The sequence below is a fragment of the Hemibagrus wyckioides genome, linkage group LG09, assembly GCF_019097595.1.
Source record: "Hemibagrus wyckioides isolate EC202008001 linkage group LG09, SWU_Hwy_1.0, whole genome shotgun sequence".
Lineage (NCBI taxonomy): Eukaryota > Metazoa > Chordata > Actinopteri > Siluriformes > Bagridae > Hemibagrus > Hemibagrus wyckioides.
Genome location: NC_080718.1, coordinates 21,733,157 through 21,758,656, shown reverse-complemented (window position 1 = coordinate 21,758,656; position 25,500 = coordinate 21,733,157). Strand labels below are relative to the sequence as shown.

The 25,500-nt window shown below is 39.4% G+C and overlaps 1 protein-coding gene across 1 annotated transcript in view; it reads right to left on the bottom strand.

The window, feature by feature from the left end:
• The window catches only part of LOC131359257 (AT-rich interactive domain-containing protein 1B-like), a 219,913-nt gene that overhangs the window by 170,081 nt on the left and 24,332 nt on the right, over window positions 1–25,500 (bottom strand). The window contains exons 2-3 of the mRNA XM_058398965.1: window positions 19,619–19,813; window positions 763–900 (exon numbers count right to left, since the gene is read on the bottom strand). Of these exons, the coding sequence (XP_058254948.1) occupies window positions 763–900; window positions 19,619–19,813 (333 nt within the window). The remainder of the gene's footprint in view (window positions 1–762; window positions 901–19,618; window positions 19,814–25,500) is intronic.

Below are 25,500 nucleotides of genomic sequence, written 5' to 3'. Positions count from 1 at the left end.
GTGGCTTGGAAGCAAACCTAGCATAAACTACAAATGCTTGCAGATTTCATCAGAGCAATTTCTGCTGAAGATTACACATGATGGGAAGTTGCATGATCTCTCCAGACCCTCCTGAATGTTACCAAACTTTGCCTCCAGCTTTCCCAAAGTCCCTGTACCTCCCACTTGCTTTCCTGTGACGCCCCGGAGACTGCATTTCTGCCTCCACCAGCCAAATTCCCCTCCGTCTGCAGCTGGAGCTCAGTTAAATCAGGCGGATTCCTCTCGAGCCATGAACGATGAGAACCACATGGCCTTCTCCCAGGCTTGCAGTGCAACGCCACTTCTTCACGTCGCTCCTTCTTTTTTTATTGGCCTGCCTGTGTTCCCAAAAGGACTATTTTTTTTTTTTTTTGCAGTACGATGCAGATTAAAAGCAAAAGAATTGCTTTTCTCAGAGCCAATTTGGGTAAATGAGCTGAAATGAAAACACAAATATGAGCATTTCTGCTGGATTAAGATCAGCAGATTAATGCGCTATTCATTTGATTTTACATGACTAGAAAATAAAACCACAACCCCTCAAGCCACCCTGATGAGAGCCCTGGCTTAAGGAGGCCAGTTATGCCTACATGGTACGGACCGGTGAACGATTGCTGAGCAGGAAACGGCAGAAATAGAACTCATGCATAATCAGGACAACTAATCAGAAGTATCAGCCCACGGGCAGGCGGCTCGGCGGGAGCCGCAGGAAAATAACGACGGGACTGTGCGAGGCTTTACCTGCTGTGTAGTAGTACGAGGCTGGCTGTAGGGTGCCTGCTGCTGAGGCTGCTGGGATTGCTGAGACTGGCTGTAGTACCCTGGCTGGCCCTGAGGACAGTATCCTCCCATGCCCTGCTGGCCAAAATGAGCAGGTACCTAGACAGACAAAAACACAGAGATCGTCAGAGATCATCATACTCCAGACGAATGATAATATCAAAAATATCAGCGCATTTTTAAGACTTTTAATACATAAATAAAATAAAAGTCCTAGCATGATATTTTTTCCTTGATGCCTCTACAACATGTACTTATGTCGAACACGCAGAAAAATTAAGTAGTAATGACAAGAAACCAACATTTGTCGAGATCACAAGAAAAGAAGAAAAATATAACGCGTGGCCTCTTAGAACTTCCGTAAGTAAGGGATGCTTGTGGTCTATAAGAGTGAATTCTTCCACATTTAGTTGAAACACAGAAGATGAGAGTTACAGTTCCACAAATATTTGAACCATATCCAGCCATATTTTTTTTAAAACTGTACACAGAACATGTTCTGGCATCAACCTCACTACAATATTAGTCTAAAACGCTCCTAAATAGAGTGTAATAATATCTCATTATCGCCTTCACTCCAACAAATCACAGTTCATTTACTGATCATTCAGACTTACCTCAGAGGCTCCAGATTAGTTTCTGTAGGTGTTTTGACACGCCATAATCACAATATACAGGAGTATAATTACAATCTGCTATTTTTATCATCATTAAGAACTATTCGACATTATGCCTCTTTAATACGTACAGTACAATGTCAAAACATTCCAGTTTAACAGAGTTTACACACTGAAAACTGAGTAGGTTTTCAACCTTAGGGTCATGACCCCATATGGGCTTACCTGAGATCCAGACAGGGTGTCAGAGTATAATATGCTATACATATAATATGCTAATAATAATGATGAAGATGATTATGCTAATAATGATGATGATAAAAAGATGATGATGATGATGACGATTGTGATAATCCTGATAATAATAATGATGATGATGATGATGATGATGATGATGATTATGCTAATACTAATGATGGTGATGATTGTGATGATGCTAATAATATTAATGATTAATGATGTTTATGATGTAATAATGATGATGATGATTAAGCTAATACTGATGACGATGATGATGATTGTGATGATTCTAATAATGATGATGATGTAATTATAATGAGAATGATGATGATGATGACGATGATGATGATGACGATACTCTGAGACCTTGTCTGGATCCCAGGTAAGTCCATATGGGGTCATGACCCTAGGATGATAATGATGATGATGATGGTGGTGATGATGATGGTGATGGTGGTGATGCTGATGCTAATAATAATATTGATGATAAGATGATGATGATGATGATGATGATGATTATACTCTGAGACCTTGTCTGGATCCCAGGTAAGTCCATATGAGGTCATGACCCTAGGATGATAATGATGATGATGTTGATGATAATGATGGTGAAGGTGATGATGATGATGATGGTGATGATGGTGATGGTGGTGATGCTGATGCTAATAATAATATTGATGATGATGCTAATAATAATATTGATGATATGATGATGATGATGTTGATAATACTGATGATGATGATGATGATGATGATGATGATGATAAAAGAGATCAAAGTTGATCATGTACCAAGAATCTACTATATCATATCATATCATATCATATCATATCATATCATATCATATAGTAGCGTGAATTTCTTTCCCTTCCAGAACAGGAGTGTGACGAAAGCACAGAGGATCATCATACACTCCATACACTCCAGTCACTCGAACCACTGACGTTTCTCTCTGCTACCATCAGGCAGACAGTATTTCAGCACCAAATCCCACACTAGCAGGCTGCTAGTCAGACCTCTGAACTCTAACCAATAACACCACCACAAGCACACAAGCACAACCCACTGTATTTACCATGCACTGCACTTTATCATCACCACTTACTGCACTGGTCTCAGACTCTGACTCAGAATGTCCCTCTACTGCATGTGCATTTTCATTGTCCTTTTTTTATGTAAATAATTTATAGTACTGAATATGTGCAACATCTCCCACTATGCCACTTTATGCCTGCACACATTATTTACAGCTCTCTGTTCTGTTATTATCATTTTTCTCCCTGTGTCTGGGTAGAAGTGTACACCTGTAGCACAAGAAGTTGTAGCACATTGTATAGCAGCACACATGAAACTATTCCATCACAGCAGATTCATTATCATCAAATCATTTCCATGTAAATCTAAATAACTCTCATATATAGAAAATAATCTAATACTCGATACTATCTCCACACTACACTTCCTTGCAAGAAAACCGAAATGAATATTCCACACCCCGACGTGTGCGACTCTAACCCCAAAACCCCAACTGTTTGTTGTTTGTCTAGCGCAGGGTTCAGTGCCCTTGTGCGTATTAAATCACACAGTTTGTTTGCAACAGCCGAGATTAAATGCGCGATCTCGACCACGTCGCATGATTTTAATAAGCTGCAGTGCGTCACACAAGCCCAGTCCTGTCATTAGACTCTGTGAGTGCAGGAGGCCTGCAGTTCTGAGCTCTTACTTGTGGCCATTTATCAAAGAATCGTTAAATGTGGGGAAAGAAAAGAACTCATTTGTGACGTTTCGCTCTTGTGTGTAACGTTCACGTTTACTGGTGCTCCGTTCCAATGGTTGGCTGAACCGAAACCAACATATCGGACATATTTTCTATTAAAATGATTTTATCGCCGCAAATCTGATAGAAAACGAGTCAAGACACTGTTGGATTTGAGTGTGAGATGTGTGTTTGTCCCTATGTTGGTTAACGTTTACAGAATTTTATTGGTTGCTTTATTCTCTGTTATCATTGTTGTACATACAATGTACATGATGCACACATATTGCACAGATATATAATTAGATTTTGCTTTACACATTATGTGCTGTAAATACAACTTGCACAGACTTTTCTATGCACATACTAACTGACAGCCTTATTTATTAATGTAAATATTTATCTGCACTTGTTCATTTGCACAATTCCTACTATTTGCACTTCTGGTACTTGCTAAACGGTATTTCGTTGCTACCTGTACTTTGCAATGTCAATAAAGTTCTATCTATCTATCTATCTATCTATCTATCTATCTATCTATCTATCTATCTATCTATCTATCTATCTATCTATCTATCTATCTATCTATCTATCTATCTATCTATCTATCTTTAAATGTTAGGTGGTTATAGTCATGCACTTGGGACAGGTCAGAAAACAGGTTTGATTTCCTCATTTACTTTGATTTAATCATTTGTGTAGAAAATAAATGTTTCTGTTTCTATGAATCTTTTCTATTAGGCTAGATAAAAACTATTTACTAAATTCTATATCTATAAAATATACTAAATTCTAAATCCTAAAGCCCTGAGTGTCTACTTTAACCACCACAGCGGAGTATGACATGACAAAGAAGCTGGAAATGGACACAACAAAACATGCACAAATTCTATTTTGGCCTCTGGAATAAAGAAAATAACATACAGAATGTTCGCTCTTGAGTAACGCAGTACATTTCCAAGATAATAGATCTACAATTCCACTTAAAAATATTATTAATTCATTTAAAAATGAGTCACTGCCTTTACTATTGTCGTCTTTTTAAAGCGGCAACAAAAAGAGAAGAGAAGCATTTTTATTTTATTATTTCTTTCCTAGTTTTGTTTTTAATCCCATTATTGAACATAAAACAACCCAGCCAAATCCCCAGTGATGAATGAACACCTACAGTGTTGAATTAACCCCTGCAGTATTTATTTGCACAGAAGCACTGTAGGTGTTCTTTCAACACTGCAGGTTTTGCCATGTTTCATACCTCTTACTTACAGCTGCACGCTAGGAAAAAAAAATAAATCCTCGTGATAACATCCTCGCCAAACACATGATTACGTGATGATCGTTAGAAAAATTACGGATTGATTACAAACTGTCTTTATCATACAAGTTTGTTGGCACACACTGATTAAAACGAAGACGTGGATTATCCGGGAGCAGAGAGATAAGAGAGAGAAGAGACCTAAAAATAAAAGCCTTACAAAAGAAAAAAAAAAAAAAACCCATACAGTGCAATTCCCTTATAGTAGTTAATTATCTTTTTCATATATAACCCAATGCTGAGTTCTGAATTTATTCATTGGTAATAAAACGTAAGGCACTTTCCGTAGATTACATCTAAAAAATAAATAAATAAAAAATCTGCCTGCTTTAGGAAGTGTAAGAATTGCTGGGATTTCCATAATACAGGAACAGTTCTTTTGGACAACGTTTTTTCTAATGGATGAAGAAAAACGAGGTTTATTTCTGTGCAGAAATTAAATTTTAGCCCTTTAGTAGTTTAGTAGTAAAGTGGGTTTTAAACGCAAATCTGTTCTCCAGTAAATATTTGTACATGTCTAAGTACGTAGCAAAAAAAAAAAATAGTAATTTTGCTCAGGAGTACAGAAGAAGAAATCTCAAACTCGTTTGAAATCCGAGCGAAGCCACGCGCGGTGATTTTCTTGATCGAGACGTATTCAGCTTCAATCAGCCACATGGTGGGAAACACTGCTGAACGATGTGTTATGGCACAGAAGTGGTCCAGTGGATCTAGAAAGCTCATGTTGTCTTGGGAACGTATGATTGCTCTTGCGGCCTGCTCACCATCACACGCAGCTGGGACCATTACACTTCACATAACCCCCTCCTCCTCTCCACCTCCCCAACCTCCTAAACCTCTTCCTGCTTATGCAACAGCTCTTGATGAGCAGCTGCTGCAGCGCGGCATGGGCCGAACGCACTCTTTACTCTGGCAGGGAAAATGTGCTGTAGCAATGTGGCCAGGCTTCTTTTTCATTCTAGTTCAATGCTCCTCCGTGCGAGCCAAAACGTATGCTGTGACTCATTTGACATGGCAGACGAGCGCGGCTGGAGCGACTGCAAAGCGTTGCTCAATGGAGCCTGTTACTGTAGATGGCTGAACGGCTCCTCTCTTACACGACGGCCAAACCACCAGGGCATTGAGAATTATTTTAAGAATGAAATTGCTGTGAAACCACTGATAGCCATGACGCTGCCAGGTTTTACTCTAAGCATTTGCAAGTATTATTAGTACAGAGCACTTTCCTCATCAGTCAAAGCCTCCATATGTTTCTGCTTACACTCGACAAATAATGGTTTGATCCAATAGCGAGAGCTGATTAAAGAGAGCGATTATAACATCGTCACGTGACGCTCTTTCCCTTTAGGCTAATTTCACTTAAACATTCTTAACCACGTTCGAGCTGCAGGCAAACGTGTGACTGACGTATCGGGCGTGCAATCATCACTCATGTTTTAATGTAATGATTTTGAGATTTCTTTAATGAAGGAGGGCTATTGTTAGCCATGATGAGCAACGCTGCTTGGCTGCATGCTGTAATGAATGAAGCCGTGCTGCTGGCATGAGCCGAGCGAGGCTATTAACCCCAATGCCAAGTCATCTGATTCCGCAGCATCTCCTCCGCCTAATGAGACACTTGTTGGTCTGTCTGCTTTCAGCTGCAGCACTGATTCTCAGCAAAAACACACAAGGATCAATATGCCAGGGAAAAAAAACCCTGACTCTTGGATACCTCGAGAGAGGAATATTTGAAATGTAATGATGAAAATAGATAATTAAGCGTTACAGTAATAAATGGATTTTATATTAGTCCTTATAGTGTTGCTTTGGAGCAATGTCGACACACAAATATGATAAATTATGATCAAGCTCCTTCTAGAAACATCAGTAACCTCTATTGGCGATTCCTAAACATCATTAAACCCTATTGGTTATTCTAAAATATCTGGCATCTCTATTGGCTATTCCTAAACATCTCTAACCTTTAATGTTTTCCATATCATCACTGATCCCTATAGAGTGCTGCAGGAACGAGTCCTAAAACCCGGATATGAATTCGCATTTTTGCATTTCCGGTTCCATCGCCCTGAAGTCTGTGACTTCAGCAGCTTTGTGGTTCAATGCCTGGAATAACGTCTGTGGTTAACACAAGCTCACAATATTTTCATGTTTTATTCCACAACATAAAATACTCACTCAGCAATACCCCACTCATTAAATTTTAAAGCTTTTTACGTGTCTTGAAAAAGGCAGTTGCTGACAATTGGCTAAACAGGACTACAGAGGATGCTGGGGAAATTAAATGTCATTACGCCAAACAGGAAAACTCATCTGCAGGCTTGTTGTGGATATACTAATACCACACTTATCAGGGAATGTTTTTAAATAAAGACTGAAAGAATTGAATGCTTACTGATGGTCACATTGAGACTGTGTGTGATGTATTTCATTTATAGCATTTATAACTTTAGCTTTTTACTCCTGGTGATTGTATTTGGGCTTCAAAATGTATAATTGTTGTGCTCATTTGTGAAGATTATACTGATGAACAAAACTGCAAGAATTGCAAATGTTGGTTGTTTACAGAGCTTATTATCTGCAAATAAAAAATCCTACAGGCTTTTTGTTGAAGGAACCAGACTGATGATTACTTCCAGGTTGGCCTACAAAAATATATCATCCCTGCAGTACTCCACTGACTAATCTGAATCCATGAATCCTATTGGCTGTTGTGAAATATTAGTGACTCCTATTGGCTATTCGGACACATCAGTGATTCCTATTGGCTATTCTGAAATATTAGTGATTCCTGTTGGCTGTTGTGAAATATTAGTGACTCCTATTGGCTATTCTGAAATATCAGTGATTGTTATCCACTATTCTGACACATCAGTGATACCTATTGGCTAATCTAAAATATCAGTGAATCCTATTGGCTATTCTGAAGCAACATCCATCTCTTCCGGCTCTCCTGAAACAGCGATCACTTCATCTTCAGAAATTCTCTCAATTGCCTATTTAAAGTCATTGTGAACCATGTGGATGTGTTGATTATTTGTCTTACTTAAAATATCAATAACCATATTGTTAACAGTTAATTCTGAGTTAGTTTTTTAACATTATTTATAGAATATCACAGTTTGCTCACAGTACCTGAGGGCAGGAACACTTAACGATTTAAATGATTTAAATATTATATGATCACAGTGTTTAAAGAAAGTGTACTTACCTTAAATTCTAGCAAGTTAACTGGTAGCTTACAGTGATAGTAGTCTTTCCCTCCTAAGTATGTACTTTATCTGAGGTACTGAGCAACAAGTGTCAACCTTAGCAGGTGAAAACCTTAGCAAAAAAATAAAGCGTAAAACCATCATACGATGCCCTGTAGCTACCAGCACATCCATTTCTGTGTGTAATGGCAATGCGTGACCCAGCAGTAGGGTCAGGGTCAATTCCAAAAACATGCTCACTTCACCGTCCAGGTGTGTTTCCAGCCGAAGATACGATACAAAAACAGACAAGGAGATGACGGGCATGCTTCCAACTCAACCCATCAACACGGCTGCAGGTGCAGACCTGACAACCCTGTTCCTCTAGCACACTAGACAAGAAATAAAACGAGGCTGTTGTGAATCCCAGCTGCAAAGCAACACCATGTTTGTTGTGGTGTTCTTAGTGTGACTGTGTGTAGAAAGGGTGGAGCTGCTGCACTTGTAAACAGAAAAGGCCCGATGAGCAGAGACAGCATTTTTTTAACTTTCGTATCGAGCACCACGGCTCGCTGCGTGTCGGACCGGCTCCAGAGCACACGCTCCCTCTCCGAATGACATATGGGTCCAGCCAACCAGAGAGATGTTAGAGCGTTAAACAGCCTAAACAGGCATGACAGGACTATAGAGCAGCATATTAGCATTAGTATGCTTGTGTGCCCGGCGTCGGAGCAACACTGAGCGCAGGCAGTGCAAATAAAGCTGTGGTTTGCCAGAGAGGAGAATATCAATACTCAACTTACTCTACATAGTGTACACTGAACTTCCTGCATGAGGTAATCATGTGCGTTTTCATAAACACTAAAAGAAAAACAGTCAGCCTGAATAAAGATATTCGAAACAGAAAGCTGTCAAAATGTCTGCTTTGCTCCTGCACCATAGTGACATTTTTTAATGCAATTCTCTATTTCTTTTTACGCCCGGGACTAAAACAGAAACATATTTCAGCTCAATAAAGTCTCTACTTTGGTAGAAGATATTAAAATTTCTTCATGGGAAAGGTTTTTACCAGACCAGGAGCAAATGTGCGTGCAGCCTGAACAAACACATTAGATCTGTCTTTCGTGATTTGCACAAGGGGCTCAGTCTTAAAAAAATTACACACATAATGACCAATTATGAGTGAAAACCGAACAAAAAAGTGTAGTAAAGAATAGGGTGTGGTTTTGTTTGGGTGCCTGGATTACTCCCAGGCCTTTATTTCTGTCTTGTGCAACTTAAAAAACAAAGGTTCCTGCTGTAGCAGTGAATCCAGACCCATCAGGACTGTAAAGATAGGTGTAGACTAGGTGTAGAGGTCCTGTTGTCGTCTCTAGTGGTTCCTAATTGTAGATCTGGCATACTTTTTAAACCTGCATCACACACACACACACACACACACACACGAGCAGGAGGCCTGAAAGAGATGCAGGCCGACATGACGATAAACGCTGGGAGAGATTACATCGCTGCTGGTGTGAGGTGACTGAGCCTAGCCTGGCACGTTTGATCTCCTTTCCCTATCCACACACACACACACACACATACATACACACATGCCACTTGACACTTCAAGAATGAGCTGCCCTTGGAGAGCTTCATCAAACAAAGAGACGGCATGGGCGCAGGCGAACACGCAGGCATGTTAACAAGAGACGCGGCTGCAGCGTTAAGTGGGACGGCGTTTCCCTGCACACACACACACACACACACACAAACACACACACATACGGCTCACCGCGCTGTCATGAGCAGCGGCCTCAAAAAATCATCTGTGCATGAGAGAAAACAATTTTAATATGTATGAAAGGAGAAAAGGACTGTGGAGAAAAATGCTACTATCATAACACAAGCAGGCCGGGATCACGCCGGGACACGGTGCACAGCGAGTGCTATTTTATTTTTTTTGAAAGCAAGGTTCGGATGAATTTTTTTTTTTCAGGCCAGGCTTTCTTACGAATGAGTCTATCTGCCATTCAGTGACACCGTTCACTCAGGTAAATTGCTATAACGATAAACAGAACGACCAGAAGGGACTCGGTTAAAATGAATCAACTTTAACCTACAACCTAAGACTTCGTTTCAGCTCGGCTCTTCATCTAATAATGGCTCGCCTTTAATCAAAAGTCTCTGTTGTGGCCACATCACAGCCTCTTCACCAGCCCGGTGCTTAGCTCTGTTAACTCAGCACTCTGATGCATCAAGGCCACCGTGCCATTTACACAGTCCAATCAATGGCAACAAACGACAGCACTCTGCTCTCAAATGGCCTTTTTCTTTTTCATCATTTCGACGCTAGCCCTTTTCGTTTTCAGTAGAGGCCGCCGAGGTGCCGAGGGTTAATGTGCTCTAAAATGTGCCAGCTCTTTCGCTGAGGCTCCGGTTTTAGTGCCACCGCTTCAAATGTTTTCCCCATTAAACTCCTGACCTCACTCCAAGGCCAAGAGCAAGCAAAAAGGGAAAAAAAAAAATAAAACTCAGAGGGTAGAGCTGATTCAAGTGTTAAAATACAGACCATTTCCCCGGACAAGTGTGAATACAGCAGCGTGTCTGAGAGAAAGAATTTGTTTTTTGCCTCTGATCCTTGAACGCAGACCTTCTCAGTCTCATTTCTGGTTCCACAGGACAAGCGACCTGGCCTGCCAGACTGTCCCCTGTTCAAGGGTTCGATCGTGTTTCATGTGTTTATGTGAGGTGGTCACACCCCAAAGTGTGAGTGTGTGTTGTAACGTTGTAACACAACACGCATCGCTCATATTAAATCATCTTCAAGAGCCACCGCCTTCAAACCTGTGACACTTCCTCATAACCTCTTGCAGTGGATCGGCTCTGTTACCGAATCGGATGCTGCTAACGGAAGACACTTAGAGATCATATCTGCATTAAAACCAAGGCTTAAACAGGTCCCTAATAATCTGAGCTCTAATTAAAAACAGTCAAGAGTCATTTTTGGATTCGAGCAATAAGAGAGCTGATAATAAATCAGTCAACTTAACAAAACTGTTTCACCACAAGCAGAGTCAGGAGCCTGACCATTACTTTCCTTCCTTTTCTTCCTTCCATCGTCCATCTGTCCTTTCTGCTTTCATTTCTTCCTTCCTTCCTGCCATCCTTCCTTCCTTCCATCCTCCCTTCCTTCCTTCCTTCCTGCTTTCCTTCCTTCCTTCTGTCCTACTTTCCTTTATTCCTTCCTTCCTTTTTCCTTGCTGCTTTCCTTACTTCCTTACTTCCTTTCTACCAACCTACCTACATTCTTTCCTTTCTACCAACCTACCTACATTCTTTCCTTCCTTCCTTCCTTCCTTCCTACTTTCTTTCCTTCCTGCTTTCCTTACTTCCTTCCTTACTTCCTTTCTGCATACCTACCTACATTCTTTCCTTTCTACTTTCCTTCCTTTTTTGGTTTCTTGCCTTCCTGCATCCCTTCCTTCCTTCCTTCCTTCCTTCCTTCCTTCCTGCTTTCCTCCATTCCTTCCTGAATAAGGTTCTTCATTTCTTTCTTACTTATTTGTTTAATAAAGACCACAGATCATGTAAGAGATTTCCGCACTGAACACATTACCGAAACAAAAGGGTGCATTTTTACATAATCACCCCCCCATCTCTCTCTGTCTGTCTCTCTCTCTCTCTCTTTCGGTCTCTGTGTGTGTGTGTGTTTGTCAGAATTTATTGGTCTGACATGACGAAATATTAATTTGATATGACTCGGTGTGTAAATCTCATGGATGGAATTGTCATATATAAAATAAAGGCAATCTCGAAATAACAGCATTAATCAAAAGGGGAAAGAAAAAAAAGTGAGATTCTGGTTGTACAAATGGAATGATGCCATTCTTCCTTGCTTCCTTCCTTCTTGTTCTTTAGTAATTTACAGTCCAACACATATGGAATTATTTGTCATTTGTGTAGTAAACGCTGCTCTAATTATTCAACACACATCCGTTGGTTCATATTAAAATGATTAAACAACAAACAAAACCCTAACTACAATGAGTTTCGTTTTATCTGTTACACACTCTAATGTTTCATTCGTCAGGAGGCTGGCTATCAGTGTAGAAATGCTATCCATCCTTTAATATAATCCTGCATGAACAGAGCTAATACACCTAACGATAAGAAGGCAGAGATTCAGGAGCAGCTCACCGCAGACTGCTTCCTGGATGCCATCTCTCATGCCATGTGCATTTTTGTGGCCACCTTTAGCTAGTTAAATACCACACCTTCTAATTTGTGGCTTGAATATTAAAGCGTATAATGACACCTTGCTAAAAAAAATAAATAATAATAACATCACGAGTTGTGTGAGCAGTGTTCACGCCGCTACCGAACAACTTTCCAGTCTTTAATGGAAATATTATGATTTGAAAGCAGAAGTTTTGTCTGTGCTGTGTTTCAGCGGGTTTGCTGCCTATCTGTGGGGAAGGAATGTTATTTTAATAACCACATCCGCATGAAGCGCAGCAACAGATGCATTCGGTTTTAAAGTTTCGATTAGTTATGAGAGGCAAAAACTTGGGATACGAAATGCATAGAACTGAAAACAAAGGCGACATTTTTCAGCGTATCACATTTTGACATGCTGCAAGCTCTAAACAAAGCCAGTACGTTAAATTTTATTTCTTTCTTAAGGTGTGTGCATCTCAGGCTGTTTAAAGATTAGTGTACTATAAGTCAATGGTGAGCAACATGTTGTTTTTTTTTCACGTTGCCTATGCCCATATATTTACCAGTTCATACTGGGACTGGACCTACCTAGAAATGATCTATAAATGTCTACGCTCTCAGTTTTAAACACTGCTATGTTATTCACAAGGATGTACTTACACACTACAGTACTAAAGGTCTATGATGCATACAAAAAAAGTCTAATACATTGAAGTGAAGAATAAAACCCAGCAGGAGTGCTGTTAAAGGAAAAATAATGAACATCTGACCCCTTCAAAATTTAATATTATTTAATAACTGCATACCTTTGATACAAGTCTTCTTGTCAAAGCAATTTTTTGTTTAACAACTATGAATCATACGTTTTCTCTTGAACCCCTTTTTACCAATAGGCTGACGATCCAACATCATGGAAATCGACTTATCGGATATTTTTAATCAGTATAAACAAATGGATTATTTTATCATCGCAAGTCTGATATAAAATGAGTCAGGGCATTGTTGGGTTTCAGTGTGAAATGTTTGGATAACCTTACACAGAATTTTAGTGGTTGAAGATAGCGCCTTCAGAGTTTAGATTCTTAAGAACATGCACTCGGGGCATCTCAGAGAGCAGAAACGGGTTTGATATCAACATTAATTTAAAGATATAAACATTTACGTGAAAAAAACTAGCCGTTTTTGGAGCTTTTCTATGGATATATATCCCCTAGTAGGCTAAGTAAAAACAGAAATGCTAACGAAATGCTACAAATTCTTAAAGCCCTAAGTATCTATATTCATACGAGTCACTGTGAAATGTGACATGACAAAGAAATCTGATGCTAAATAGTCCTCCTGTTCTGTAGGAAATGAATTAGCAAAAAACCTTCTGACCAATCACATCTAAGAATCCAACAGCACAGTGGTGCCAGATCTGAATTATACCATTAAACATATTTTCATATTTTCCCTCTAAACTGACAGAAAGATGTGTATAAATTTAGCTGTAGTTACAGATTGTTTTTAATATTAAATATGCTTAGTGACATTAAAAATAAAATACAATTATTGAAGCGTATCACACAAAAACCAATAAAGATAATACTTGGGGGGAAAAAAAAAGGCTTCAGTGAGTGACAGCAGAAATCTATTGTGTTTCTAATAAATGCATCACGCTTCTTCCACACAGATGATGAACTTCACCGAAAGAAGTCCAATGGAAGAAAAGTTACAAAGGAGTTAAGTCAATAGATCTATTGATGCTCATTAGGACTTTCAGTAACGATCCTGATCCTGAAACCCATCTATTATTAATCAACTACAATTTAAAGGCTACCTGTTTTTATTTTTTCCCCCTAATTCATTTATGTACTTCTTACTTCCCAGGTCAAAAGGTTTCCAGGCTTTCTCCCCCATTAGCATGGCCTCATTTATGCAGATACTGGTCAAGAGCCTGTACCTGATGTAACCCTGGAGCTGTTGTGCATTCTGAGCTGCTTTTCCGCTCATCGTGGCTGTAAAGAGTGATTGTTTTTGAGCTACCTTACCCTTCCTGTCAGTCTGAACCAGTCTAGAGGTTCTCCTCTGGCCTCTCTCATCAACATGGAGTTTCAGCTTGCAGAGCTGCCAGTCACAGGTGATTTTTTTTTTCCCTGCATCATTCTGTGTTGTGTATGTGAAATTCCCAGGAGGTTTCAGAAAAACACTCAAACCAGCACATCAACCATGCTCTGGGTAAAGTCACTGAGATCACATTTTTCCCCTTTCTCGTGATGGATGTGAACATTAACGGAAGCTCTTGAGCTGGACCTGCATGATTTCATGTATTCCATGATTGGCTGATTAGATAAGTGCATGAACAAGGACATGGACAGGTGCTTTCTTTTAAAGTGACATGCACACTGGAATATAGCAATGTTTTCTAATGTTCTATCTATCCTGCCTAGTATAACTCAACTATCTAAATAGATTATCTTCATTAGAAGCAGCTTATCCAGAGAAACTTACATTTTATACAACTGAGGGTTAAGGGGCCCAGCAGTACCAGCTTGGTGGACCTGGGATCCGAACTCACAACATTTTAATCAGTAATCCCATGCCTTAACCACTAAGCTACCACATTCCTATGCGGTATAGTTTGCTTTGCACATTTGTGGGTTGAGGGTTCGATTGCCCTGTGTATGTATGTGTATGTGGAGATTGGGTTTCTTCTAGATTCTCCTCCACCAGTCCAAATATATGCATTGTAAGCTGATTGGCATCTCTGAATTAGCCATTGTGTGTGTGTGTGTGTGTGTGAATCCTGCCTGTCCCCTGTGATACACTCCTGGTGCCCCATAACCCTTTGAAGGTGTGAATGGATGAATAAAGATAAAATAAAGACTGGTGTTGAGAAGGTAGTATGACTTTGTTGAAGCTTTGGAGGAAGAAAAACAAAAAAAAGTTTCTGGTGCTACTGTATTCAGCCACAGCTAAAGTGAGATATCATTTCACACTGGCTCTGAAAATACCCAAAAAATAGAATATTAGAAATGAATTATTAGAAATATTCATTTCTACATGTATTTCTGCATCAACTGACTGGTTCTGACTGGCACGTTCCATCCTGTTTATTTTTCTCTCATGACCTTGATGACCTGAAAAAATAAGCACCCGATGTCACTTGTCATGTTTCGGAAAAGTTTCATTCTTTTCAACTTTGAATGTGTTCTTCAATGACAAAGCTGTTTGAAAGCGGACACGTTCTTACCACCTTGAGGCATCTTTCCAGAGGACGGCATAGACAAACAAACTAGTGCCTCGGCAGACCCGGGGTCCGGTGTTACTGTGAAAAGTTACGGAAAAGACGTACAATAAATCCTATCAATTAAGCAATTATTAAACTGCTCTGTGTTCATTTACACACAAAAAATAGCAAGATTTTGTTTGCCTCAGAGTGTTTTTACGAGAGCAAAGAACCCAGAGCCGTGATGCTTCAAGGTCACACCTGTGGAGAAAGAAGTGTGTACAAATGCAGTCACAGGTTTCCTTTCAATAAAAACCCATCAGCGATGGCCTCAGCCTGCAGACTCAAAGAGAATCAAACTAAAATGGCCCAGGCTGTTATTGTACAAGAACAGCAGAGAACAAGACAACGTTTCCACTCCTGTGTAATGGTCGGATTCTATTAACTTAGGCGAATGGACAAGAAAGAAGCAGCAGCAGCAGCCAGTAATGGTCCCTTTCCTGGCTTGTTGACACATTTTCCCTCTTTCATTTCACAGGCCGTCTCTCTCTTCTCTGCACATCAAACGCTAATGTTGCCTTCAAATTCTTTTTCCTTTCTGTCTGCCAACATTGACATCACAGGAAATTGCACTGGAATTGGCAGGCCTTTTGCTTTCAAGTTCATTCCACTTCCAAACAAAGAGCCCGACTCCTGTCATCAGTGCGGGTGCTCATGTTGCTTCCCTTCTGTTTGCTCTCCATTTCCTGATCATTCTGACACAAACACGAGACATTTATCTAATTCGGCGCATCTTAAAATTTTTGCCCGAGGCCTAATTTTCTCTCCATAGATGACTGCACGGTTGGTGCGTGTATACTTCTTCATCATTCAGTAAAAATTAATGAGAAGGGGGAGAAAAATAAATAAATAAACAAAAAAGGGTAATGCTCTAATTGAGTGTGATGTCCTGTAGATTCAACACTAAAAGCTCGGTCTAGGAAGAGAACAGGTTTGTTTTTCCTGTTGCAGCTCACTTCAGCAGCTTCATTTACAGCAGCGTGGATGGTGAGATCTCCTCTGAGGTGGATAACCCTGTGAAAACAGCCTCGCTGCATGCGTGTCATGGTCAGAGAGAGAACTGACACGACGGTGGAGAGAAAAGGGGAAAGGTGAAATTTCTCCCTCCACAGCCTGAGCAGCTAGACAAGAGGAAAAACCTGAGGTAATACGAGTTCACTGTACAGAGACAGCGAAAATTTTAAAAGCGTGCATAAGGTGCATGTAAGGCAAGATACTGAGAATATTCTTCATTTAAGTAAACATGATGATATCGTGATAAATTAAGGTTTCTTTGGTTTATACGAATCTCTGGATTATAACTACGATTCGCTCGGCTCTGACTTGAAGCCTGGTTTCATGAGACATTTGTACAAATTTGAGGGGAAATACTGACTGATGTGGTTTAATTTAATTTAATTCATTATGGATGAAATCAAGAAACGAATGATAGCCCCCTGACCCGACCATGACCGCTATCCTCATAAAGTTTCACACGAATACAGACGTACAAATTGCTACCAATTAGGAAGTGTGAGACCGTGCTGCTTACTCACAGTAACAAGTCATTTACATCATCTACCAGTCGTTTCATTTTTCCTTTCTCCCTGTATCGCTTCTTATCATAGACGGCTAATAGAAATATAGCTGTACTAAGGATGTAACCAAATATAAATCCCATTATTGGGAATGGACAGATAATGCAAGCGGTTAGATATGAAGCTCGCAGGACAAAGAAAGACCACGCTGATTAAAGTGAACCTGAGTCGATATGCTGCGTGATACATTCACTGCGTTCGTTTTTTCCTTCATTCATCCTGTGGATGGTTTTAATTTCTACCTAATTGAGTCGACGTGAATCAAGATTTATTTTTCACATACATGATTACGCACAGTAGAAAACGTAGTGGAATTCTTGTTGATTCTTCTTGGATAAAGGATGTCAAATAAAATAGAATAAAATCAAAAGGAAATAATAAAATAAAATATATAAAAAAAAATAAATAAATAAATAATAGTTACAATAAAATAAAATAAAAAAGAATAAAAACAGAATACAAATTGCTACAATAAAAATAGAAATCTAATCATCTTCACATGCCAAGGGAAAAACTATTTAGAAAATATGAAAAAAAAAAAAATTAATTATTACGGATCTGATAAATGCAAATGCTAAATGTAGTTAGTGCAATATATACAATGTTTTGCAAAAAAGGAATTAAATAAATAAATAAGTGAATAAATAAATAAACAAACCTGAATACGGTTGAGGAACTGTCAGAAGCAGTATTTCTACATTATGCTTATTTTTTCCATAGTGGAAATATTTAACATTCACGTTTAACCCCCCTGCCTTCGTCCATGCAAAAAAGAAACCTTCCACTTTAAGCCACACCCATTTTTATTTAAATCTGATATAATCTGATTATAATTGTCTCACAGCCATACATTTTCTACCTAAATTCCAACAAAAAAAAATCCCAATACCTCCAATGTTGTAAAAATATTTTTTGAAATATTGTCATATTTTCCATCTCCACCCATAAATCCACGACCTTCCAGTTGATTATTCAGCTTTCCGAGCTCGGCACATACACATTCACCTCCGAGCTAGCTTAAGTGCTAAACCTGCTTACTCCAAAGGTATTGTATAAATTACGGCTTTGAAGAGGGAATTTGCATTCAGTGGCTGAGCGTCTAGCTTTGTCTTTGTGTGTGTCTTTTCTTAGCTGTGTCCCTGCCCAGGCTGAAGACACACACACACACACACACACACACTCGCACAGCAGGCAGCAGATGACAGCAGTAGGGAGGTCACCGGGGTCACCATCAGATGCCGGTGACGTAATCCGTTCTTGCTGGTCCAAGTGGTCTGAAAAGTACCAAACCAGCATACGCCCATGCACAGCTCATTCACGTCTATTTCTCACCAGACACACACACACACTCTATTTGAATAAATTCCCTAAAGCACTTCATTTGTTAGGACAGACAGAGTTTTTATCTTAATTCACTTCACACTGATGGGACACTTTGAATAACGTAAATAACAAAAACAAATTTAACTAATGATTTTCCGCAGCTGCAGTGCAACTGATTGTACAGTGCAAATGATTCTTCTCCGTAAATTTAATAAACTGTAAGACAATGGGTGCACGAGTTCATTTTTCCTCAGGACTCCAGTCTTGAATTTAAATGCTACAAACCGGTGCCAAATGACAGCCTGAAGCAGTCTCTGTGAAGATCAGAAGAGAACCTCGAGAACACTGCCAAGTGCTCAATGCAGTCAAAGCCAAAATATCACTCATTAAAGGTCTAACTTTAATCAGAGATACAAACGATAATCCTCCTGAGGGACAAACGCCAAACACTGACATGAGTAAGCAAACATTGACATTATTCCAAGAGCAGCAACGGTCTTGTGCCAAACTGCTGGATAAACCACACGCTACATGAATGTTCCTTAAGCCGGCTGTGTGCCTGGATCAGGCTCTTCTCAGTTTCCCTTAGTTTTGTAGTAACAATTTTTTGTTGTTATTTCACAGCTTCTACGTTCTCTCATCTTGGTAGGGATTATCAGAGGTCAGGTTTTCTTGGGAGCAGGAGGCCTTGTGTGCCAACAGCTCTCTGGAGACACATTAAATCTATGAGCAACAAGGCTGGCTAAATATAGCAGCATGGCAGGGGGACACGGAGTGAGGCTCAGAATAACTCAGACAGCTTCAGAGGACCAGGCAGGCCAAACACAGCAAATTGGGCAATGGGTCATGAAACCTCACTTGAAATTAAAAAAAACAAAAAAAACGGACAGATTAATTAAGAAATATATATATAGAGAGAGAGATACAGAGAGAGAGACAGAGAGAGAGAGAGAGAGAGAGAGAGAGAGAGAGAGCTGTGAGTGCAGCATGTATAAATGAAAAATGTTGAGTGACAGGATGATCAACCAAATTATAGTATGAGATACAAGTAAATGAACGCTTTCTTGTATAGCCTTGGACAAAGAACGAGTTTCTGGCATGGTAACGCTCTCATGTAAAAATTATATTTAAATAAATTATGTTATAAGCAAGAGATAAAGCACGATGGATGGACACGATGGACATGTCTAATGATGTTGTATACCCTACTATCACACTGCAAACAAATTTTTCACATAGTGTCACTGCACATACTTATACACACGCTTTATTAATTAATTTATTTTGATATACATTTACTTTCTGACTTGAGAATTCAAAAGCATACCTGTTGTTGAGGATATGGCATCGCACCCATGCTCATCTGTCCCCTGCCCTGCATGGCCATCGGGTATCTGTGTGGAGAAGGAGATCCGTAGGGCTGACTGGGATAAGGGACACCCTGCTGCTGCTGAGAGTATGGACTGCTGCTCATGCCGTACATTTGTGAGCGCTTCATCACCATGAAGTCCATAGACCCCACCTGAAAAAAGACAGAGCACGAGACAAACCTCAGCGACTCGGAAAAGGTGAAAAAAATACGAAAAGACAGTTCCTGCCTGGGGCGCTTTATTCCACATGAGCATTAGATTTATTTTCGGGTATCCATCCCCCCACCCCCACCCAAAACACTCAACCCCCTCCACCCCTCCTCATGACTCAGTGAGTCAACAGGAAAATTCCGGCATGTCAGGTTAACATTAATCTGTCACCCAAAGTGTGGAATCCATGACGGGGTGGATTATGTCAGGTCTGATGTGTGTGCGCCAGCCTGCTGGATCACAGATGATTTATGGCATTTGTTCCTGCTGTCTTTTTCAGTCAGAGTCACTGTGCAGATCTTTTTCCTGCATCCCTAAGCAATACCTGCGCTGGAAGTTTAATGACGAATGCCGACGTGCATGCAAAGAATGCGGCATGCGTTTCCATGCAGACTAATCATGATGTTCAATCTTATTAAAAAAACTTTTACTGCTTTTAAAAATCATTTATGGTCTGATTTCAGATGAGAAAAAAGTTACAAGAGCGGTGTGTGTGAGAGAGAAAGAGAGAGAGAGAGAGAGAGAGAGAGAGAGAGAGAGAGAGAGAGAGATGGAGCAAATGATGAAGTTCCTGTGTGCTCTGAATGGACAAAACATCAACACATACCAATATACTGTATTTACTCACATCCACAAGAGTATACGCTTAACAAGTTTTTGATAAATCCCTTTAGAAGCATTAGAACCAAAATATACTACAGCTGCCCAATTTCCCCCAAAATCTACTCGCTCGGGTTTGGGATAAAATACAAAAAAAAATAAAAATAAGAGACACCTTCGCTTGGTGTTTGTGATAATGCGATTCAGTGTGTGAGGTGAACGAGTAGTGTGCAGTGGCTGATGGGTGCTGAAGTCCCACGCTGCTATTGGCACTATTGGCACTAACCTTGACAATGCAACCTTTTTTTTTTTTGTTACAACACACTGCTAGTAACTCCTAGCAAAGACCTTATGTAAATAATCTGCCAAAAACATGGCTTTTTCAACACTCAGTAGACATTTTTCAGTGGTCCTACAATACACAGTTCTACTCCCAACCAAGTGATGCTGAAGCTGGGCACACCGAACTGTGTGACCACGAATCTTTTTATACATTTTTATGGATAACAGTGGCAGAACACACAGCAATATTTAAGATAATAAGCAACTGGTTTGAGGAACGTGTGTGATCATTGCAAAAAGCGGCATTAACCTCAAAATAAAAAAATAAACTTCTTAGTTGGCTGGAAGTCTCCATCAATCAACAGCAGATCACTTCAGCAAAATAGACTTCCTAGAATTTCCTGGTTACCTAATTGCACTGTTTTTTACCATATCCTACACAGAAGGAAATAATTTATAATCACACTCTCACGTGTCAGAAGATGATGGCTTCCCTTTAAAGTCTGGTTCCTCTTCCTCATATTTTCTCAGGATGTTTTTCCTTAGCACGTTTTCTCTGGCTGGCTCATTAGGGATAAATACATATATATAAATGTATTCTGAATCTATAAGCTGCTTTGTGACAATTGTTAAAAGCACTTAAACATCATATGGAAACTCCAGTGTCTTGTTTTGGTTTGCCTAAAATGTGTCAGCTAAAGTACTGTAATAACTAATGGCTGGTTAGGTAGATTAGTGAATTAATATAATATAATAATAACTAATTCATTCATATCAACTAAAAGAACAAAGTCCTGGGAAGTGTAACAATACTTTTTGGTGTAGCATATTGTTTTTGGCACACATCTTTATTTTTTATTGATACATCACACAGGAAAGTGATGTATTGCGCATGTCGCAATATGTAAAGTAGAGTTAATTAACAAGTTTTTTGATAAATCCCTTTAGGAGCATTATGACCAAGATTTAATAGAGCTGCCAAATTTCCTCCCAAATCTACTCACTCAGGTTTGGGATAAAAAAAAAAAAAGAAAAAAGAAAAAAGAAAAGGAGAGAGAGAGACACCTTCGCTTGGTGTTTGCGATAATGCGACATAATGTGTTGCGAGTAGAGTTATATGTAAAAATCGTCAGTCAGACTGCTCCTCGGCTGACGTGTGTATTTCAAGATTCAAGATTCTTTTGTCACTATACTGAGTACAGTGAAATTCATGTGCACTTCACGTATAATTTGGTGCAAACTATACTTCCATTTTAACAAATGAAATAAGTGTGAAAAGACAACACACAAACAACCGCAGTGAAGGCGATAGCAATACTGAAATAACTCACCTGATTGATTTATGAGTGAACAAATGAACAAAAAGAACCCAAAAGAAAAGCACTGAACGAGAGAACGTAGAGCCGCTGCGACTGTACACGCCGCCATTGTGGCAGGAGGCGGGGTTATTCGATCAAGCGTCGATATAGTTACAGCATTGAGCTGGGATCACATGAGCGTCATTGTAAGGTGTCTTATGCACTTTAGACCAAACATCATACAAATTAAGAAACATACACAAATCCCAAAAGGCCATAGTGTCCAAAATCCAGACATGAAATGTGCTTTCCCCGGCATCCAGGTTTCAGGTTTATCCCGCATTTGGGTTAAAAAAGAATAGATTTCTGACACACTAAGCCTTTATTTTGAAACATTTAGTCCATAAATACATTCCCCATGCTGTAGAGCTGTTCTAATCCACCAGCTCTAAACAATTAGAAGTCATGACATAGTCAAGCGTGTAAAATTCGGCTTTGGACAATCCATTCAGATATGTAGCACCATTAATTAGGTATCAGCAGCTGAAAGGCAGAGCTGATGAAAGAGGGAATGCGGGCCACTGTGCCATTTGTGATATGGGACACGCTAAAGGCATTTGCTTAAGAGGAACTGCTTTGCCAAAAAAAGAAAAAAAAAAACAAACCAAGTGAATCTTATTGCTGACACCAAGACAGGAAGTGAGCTTGGCGATCCCCCAGATTGAAGAGATGCTTTCTGAGGAGGAAGTACGCCCCTATTTGCCTATTTGGATTTTCAAGCAGTCACTCCAGCCTCTTCTCTAAATGATCTGACCACTACACAGGCTATCATTACAGATGAAAAGAACCTTTTTTTTTTCCTTAGATATTTGTGGAGTTGATATTTGTGGATGGCAGATATCTGAGATGAGGGCAATTGCAGGGAAGAAGCAGCAGCAGCAGGAGAACCAATCGGTCTATTTGAAATGTAGGGAAATCCCAGGCCTAATCTACTGCCACTTCAGCACACCATGATGCGGCCTGCTGTAAAAACCGCTGGCGTAGCGAAGACAGCTACAGGATTACACCCGGATGACTGCTGTACAGATTTCAGCTATAAAATGCTGCATTAGAGGAGGCTATGATGAGGTGTGGGCTCTTCTATTCCTCAGCAAATTAAAGAAACCAGAGGCTGATTTTAGAACATTTTAACTTATTTTTTATGTCATTTAGAAGCGGCCTAAGCTTTATTGAGTGCTACTCGGCTAAATAGCTAGCGAGCTTGTTAACTAGCATATTGTCTTTAAGGAAAACTCCTACATATTTATCTAGAGTTCATCTATCATGCTTGTAGCCAGTGTTTGGTTATTGAAAAAGCTAGCTTGTGCTGTGATGGAGGTAAATAAATAGCTAGCTTTCATAAGGTATAAAATAATGCAGCTATACATAGAAAGGTACACCAATCAGCCATAACATTAAAACCACTGAGAGGTTGATTATCTTGAAAGAATAGCAGTATATTATGCAGCAAGTGATTGATGTGAAGTTGAAGAAGGAAAAAGCGCAAGGATTACGGAAGTGACCTCATGTGTCACTAAAACACTACAAAAATTCATTCAGGAATGGTTTGAAGAACATGATAATGAGTTCAAGGTGTTCACTTGGCGTGCAAGTTCAACAAGTCAATCTGATCAAGCATCTGGACTAATAAGTCTGATCTATGGAGGCTCCACCTTACATTTTACAGGACTACAAGGATCTGCTGCTGACATTTTGGTGCCCATGAGGTCTTTTGGCGTCAATGTCTTGATGCGTCAGAGTTGTTTTGGCTGCACAGTGGGATCTAAATAACATTATTAGACAGGTGGTTTTAATATTATGGCTGACAGGTGTAGATATCTATGCAGTTATTGAATTAAGTGTTAAAGAAGCTGTTGTGAGCAACTAAAGGATATTACCTTGATAGTTCAGCTACATATTACCTATAACATGAACAAATAAATAACTGCAAGCTTATAAAAGGTCCCCGAGGTTCATTTTTTAAAGTGACGTCAAGCCGGACTTTCTTGTTCACCACATCTGGTATAAATATTAAAAAGAAGTACTCTTAAATAGATGCTTTTTTCCCTCCTGTAATGCAATTATTGGTCAGTTATTTAAGACTTGTCAGAAGGTTTTTTTCTTTGAACGAAATGCAAGCCTGTTTAGTTTAGTTCATGATCCCATTAGTTCATTTAGTTCATGATGTCAATAAAAGCACAGTTATTGCTTAATAAATCTACTATCTCTGGCAAATAGGTTGCTTTTCTGAGATCTATATATATACATAGGACATGAAAAATAATAGCACGTCCCTCACTATGTTCCATAGTAACTACACTGAACCTCACAAACATAAAGGTCCTCAGATTTTGAAATGCACATTTTCATATACAAAGAAGAGAAAACAAGAACGCATTTGAGCAGATTAGGAGCGAATAAATCTGAAGCAGGAAGCCATAGCTCAAAATTACAAACGTGATCTCGGCTCTGCCTGAATAAGGAAGCCATCCACTCTGTGTTTTAATGTAGGTCTACATAAGGCAGTAATAAAGCTCAAATTGAATTTATGAACTCGCTCTGTTTCAAAGTCTTGCGTGTATATTGCAAAATAAAGCTATTATCCAACAAACTACAAAATTAGGTCAGGAATGTGCCACCAAATTTGATTAAATTGCTTCTCCGAGTTGTTTCGACTCTGATTTTACGACTTCAAAACGCTTTAAATCTGCTCATTTTAATGCGCAAAGTTGTTAATCAGCGAACAAGAAAACACTTGGCGCAAAAAAAGAAAAAGAAGAAGAAAAAAAAAGCGAAATAGATTACGAGGTAGCAGACTGCATATTGAGATCAAATGAGCATTAAAATGGTGCTCTGCAAACGGTTATTATCATAATTCCATTTAGACTCTACAGAAATGTGGCTTGATTGTATATCAGATTTTAGTGGGTGTCTTTTTTTTTTCATGAGGCTGTTCATTCCAGCGCTGTGCAAACTGCGGGCATGTGCGTTCGTTCTGGGTTTTATAAGAGCCGCAGGTTAATGATCAGCTCAGAAAGCAAGTCTGCGGTTCAATCAAAACATGAAACACACATACAGCACACAAACACACACACACACGGGCACTTTTCCCTATAATGCTGGATGGCTCTGTATGGGAAGTCAATAGCCGCTGTTATAGGCGACTCAAACAGATGGGCGTAGCTATGTACTTAGTGTTGTCTGGCTAGAGAAAAGAAATAAAAGTATAGATTTGTTAGAAAATGCTAAATATTGGATCTATTATGATTCCAGTTATCAAATATTCTGAAGGAGGTGTTGCATCAGTGTTGTGATGCAGCTTGATGTGAAGTACAATTAACATCCTGAACCTGAGTATTGCAGCAACAGGAAGTATAGCACAGTGATGTGTTAATTATTATCATTTTTTA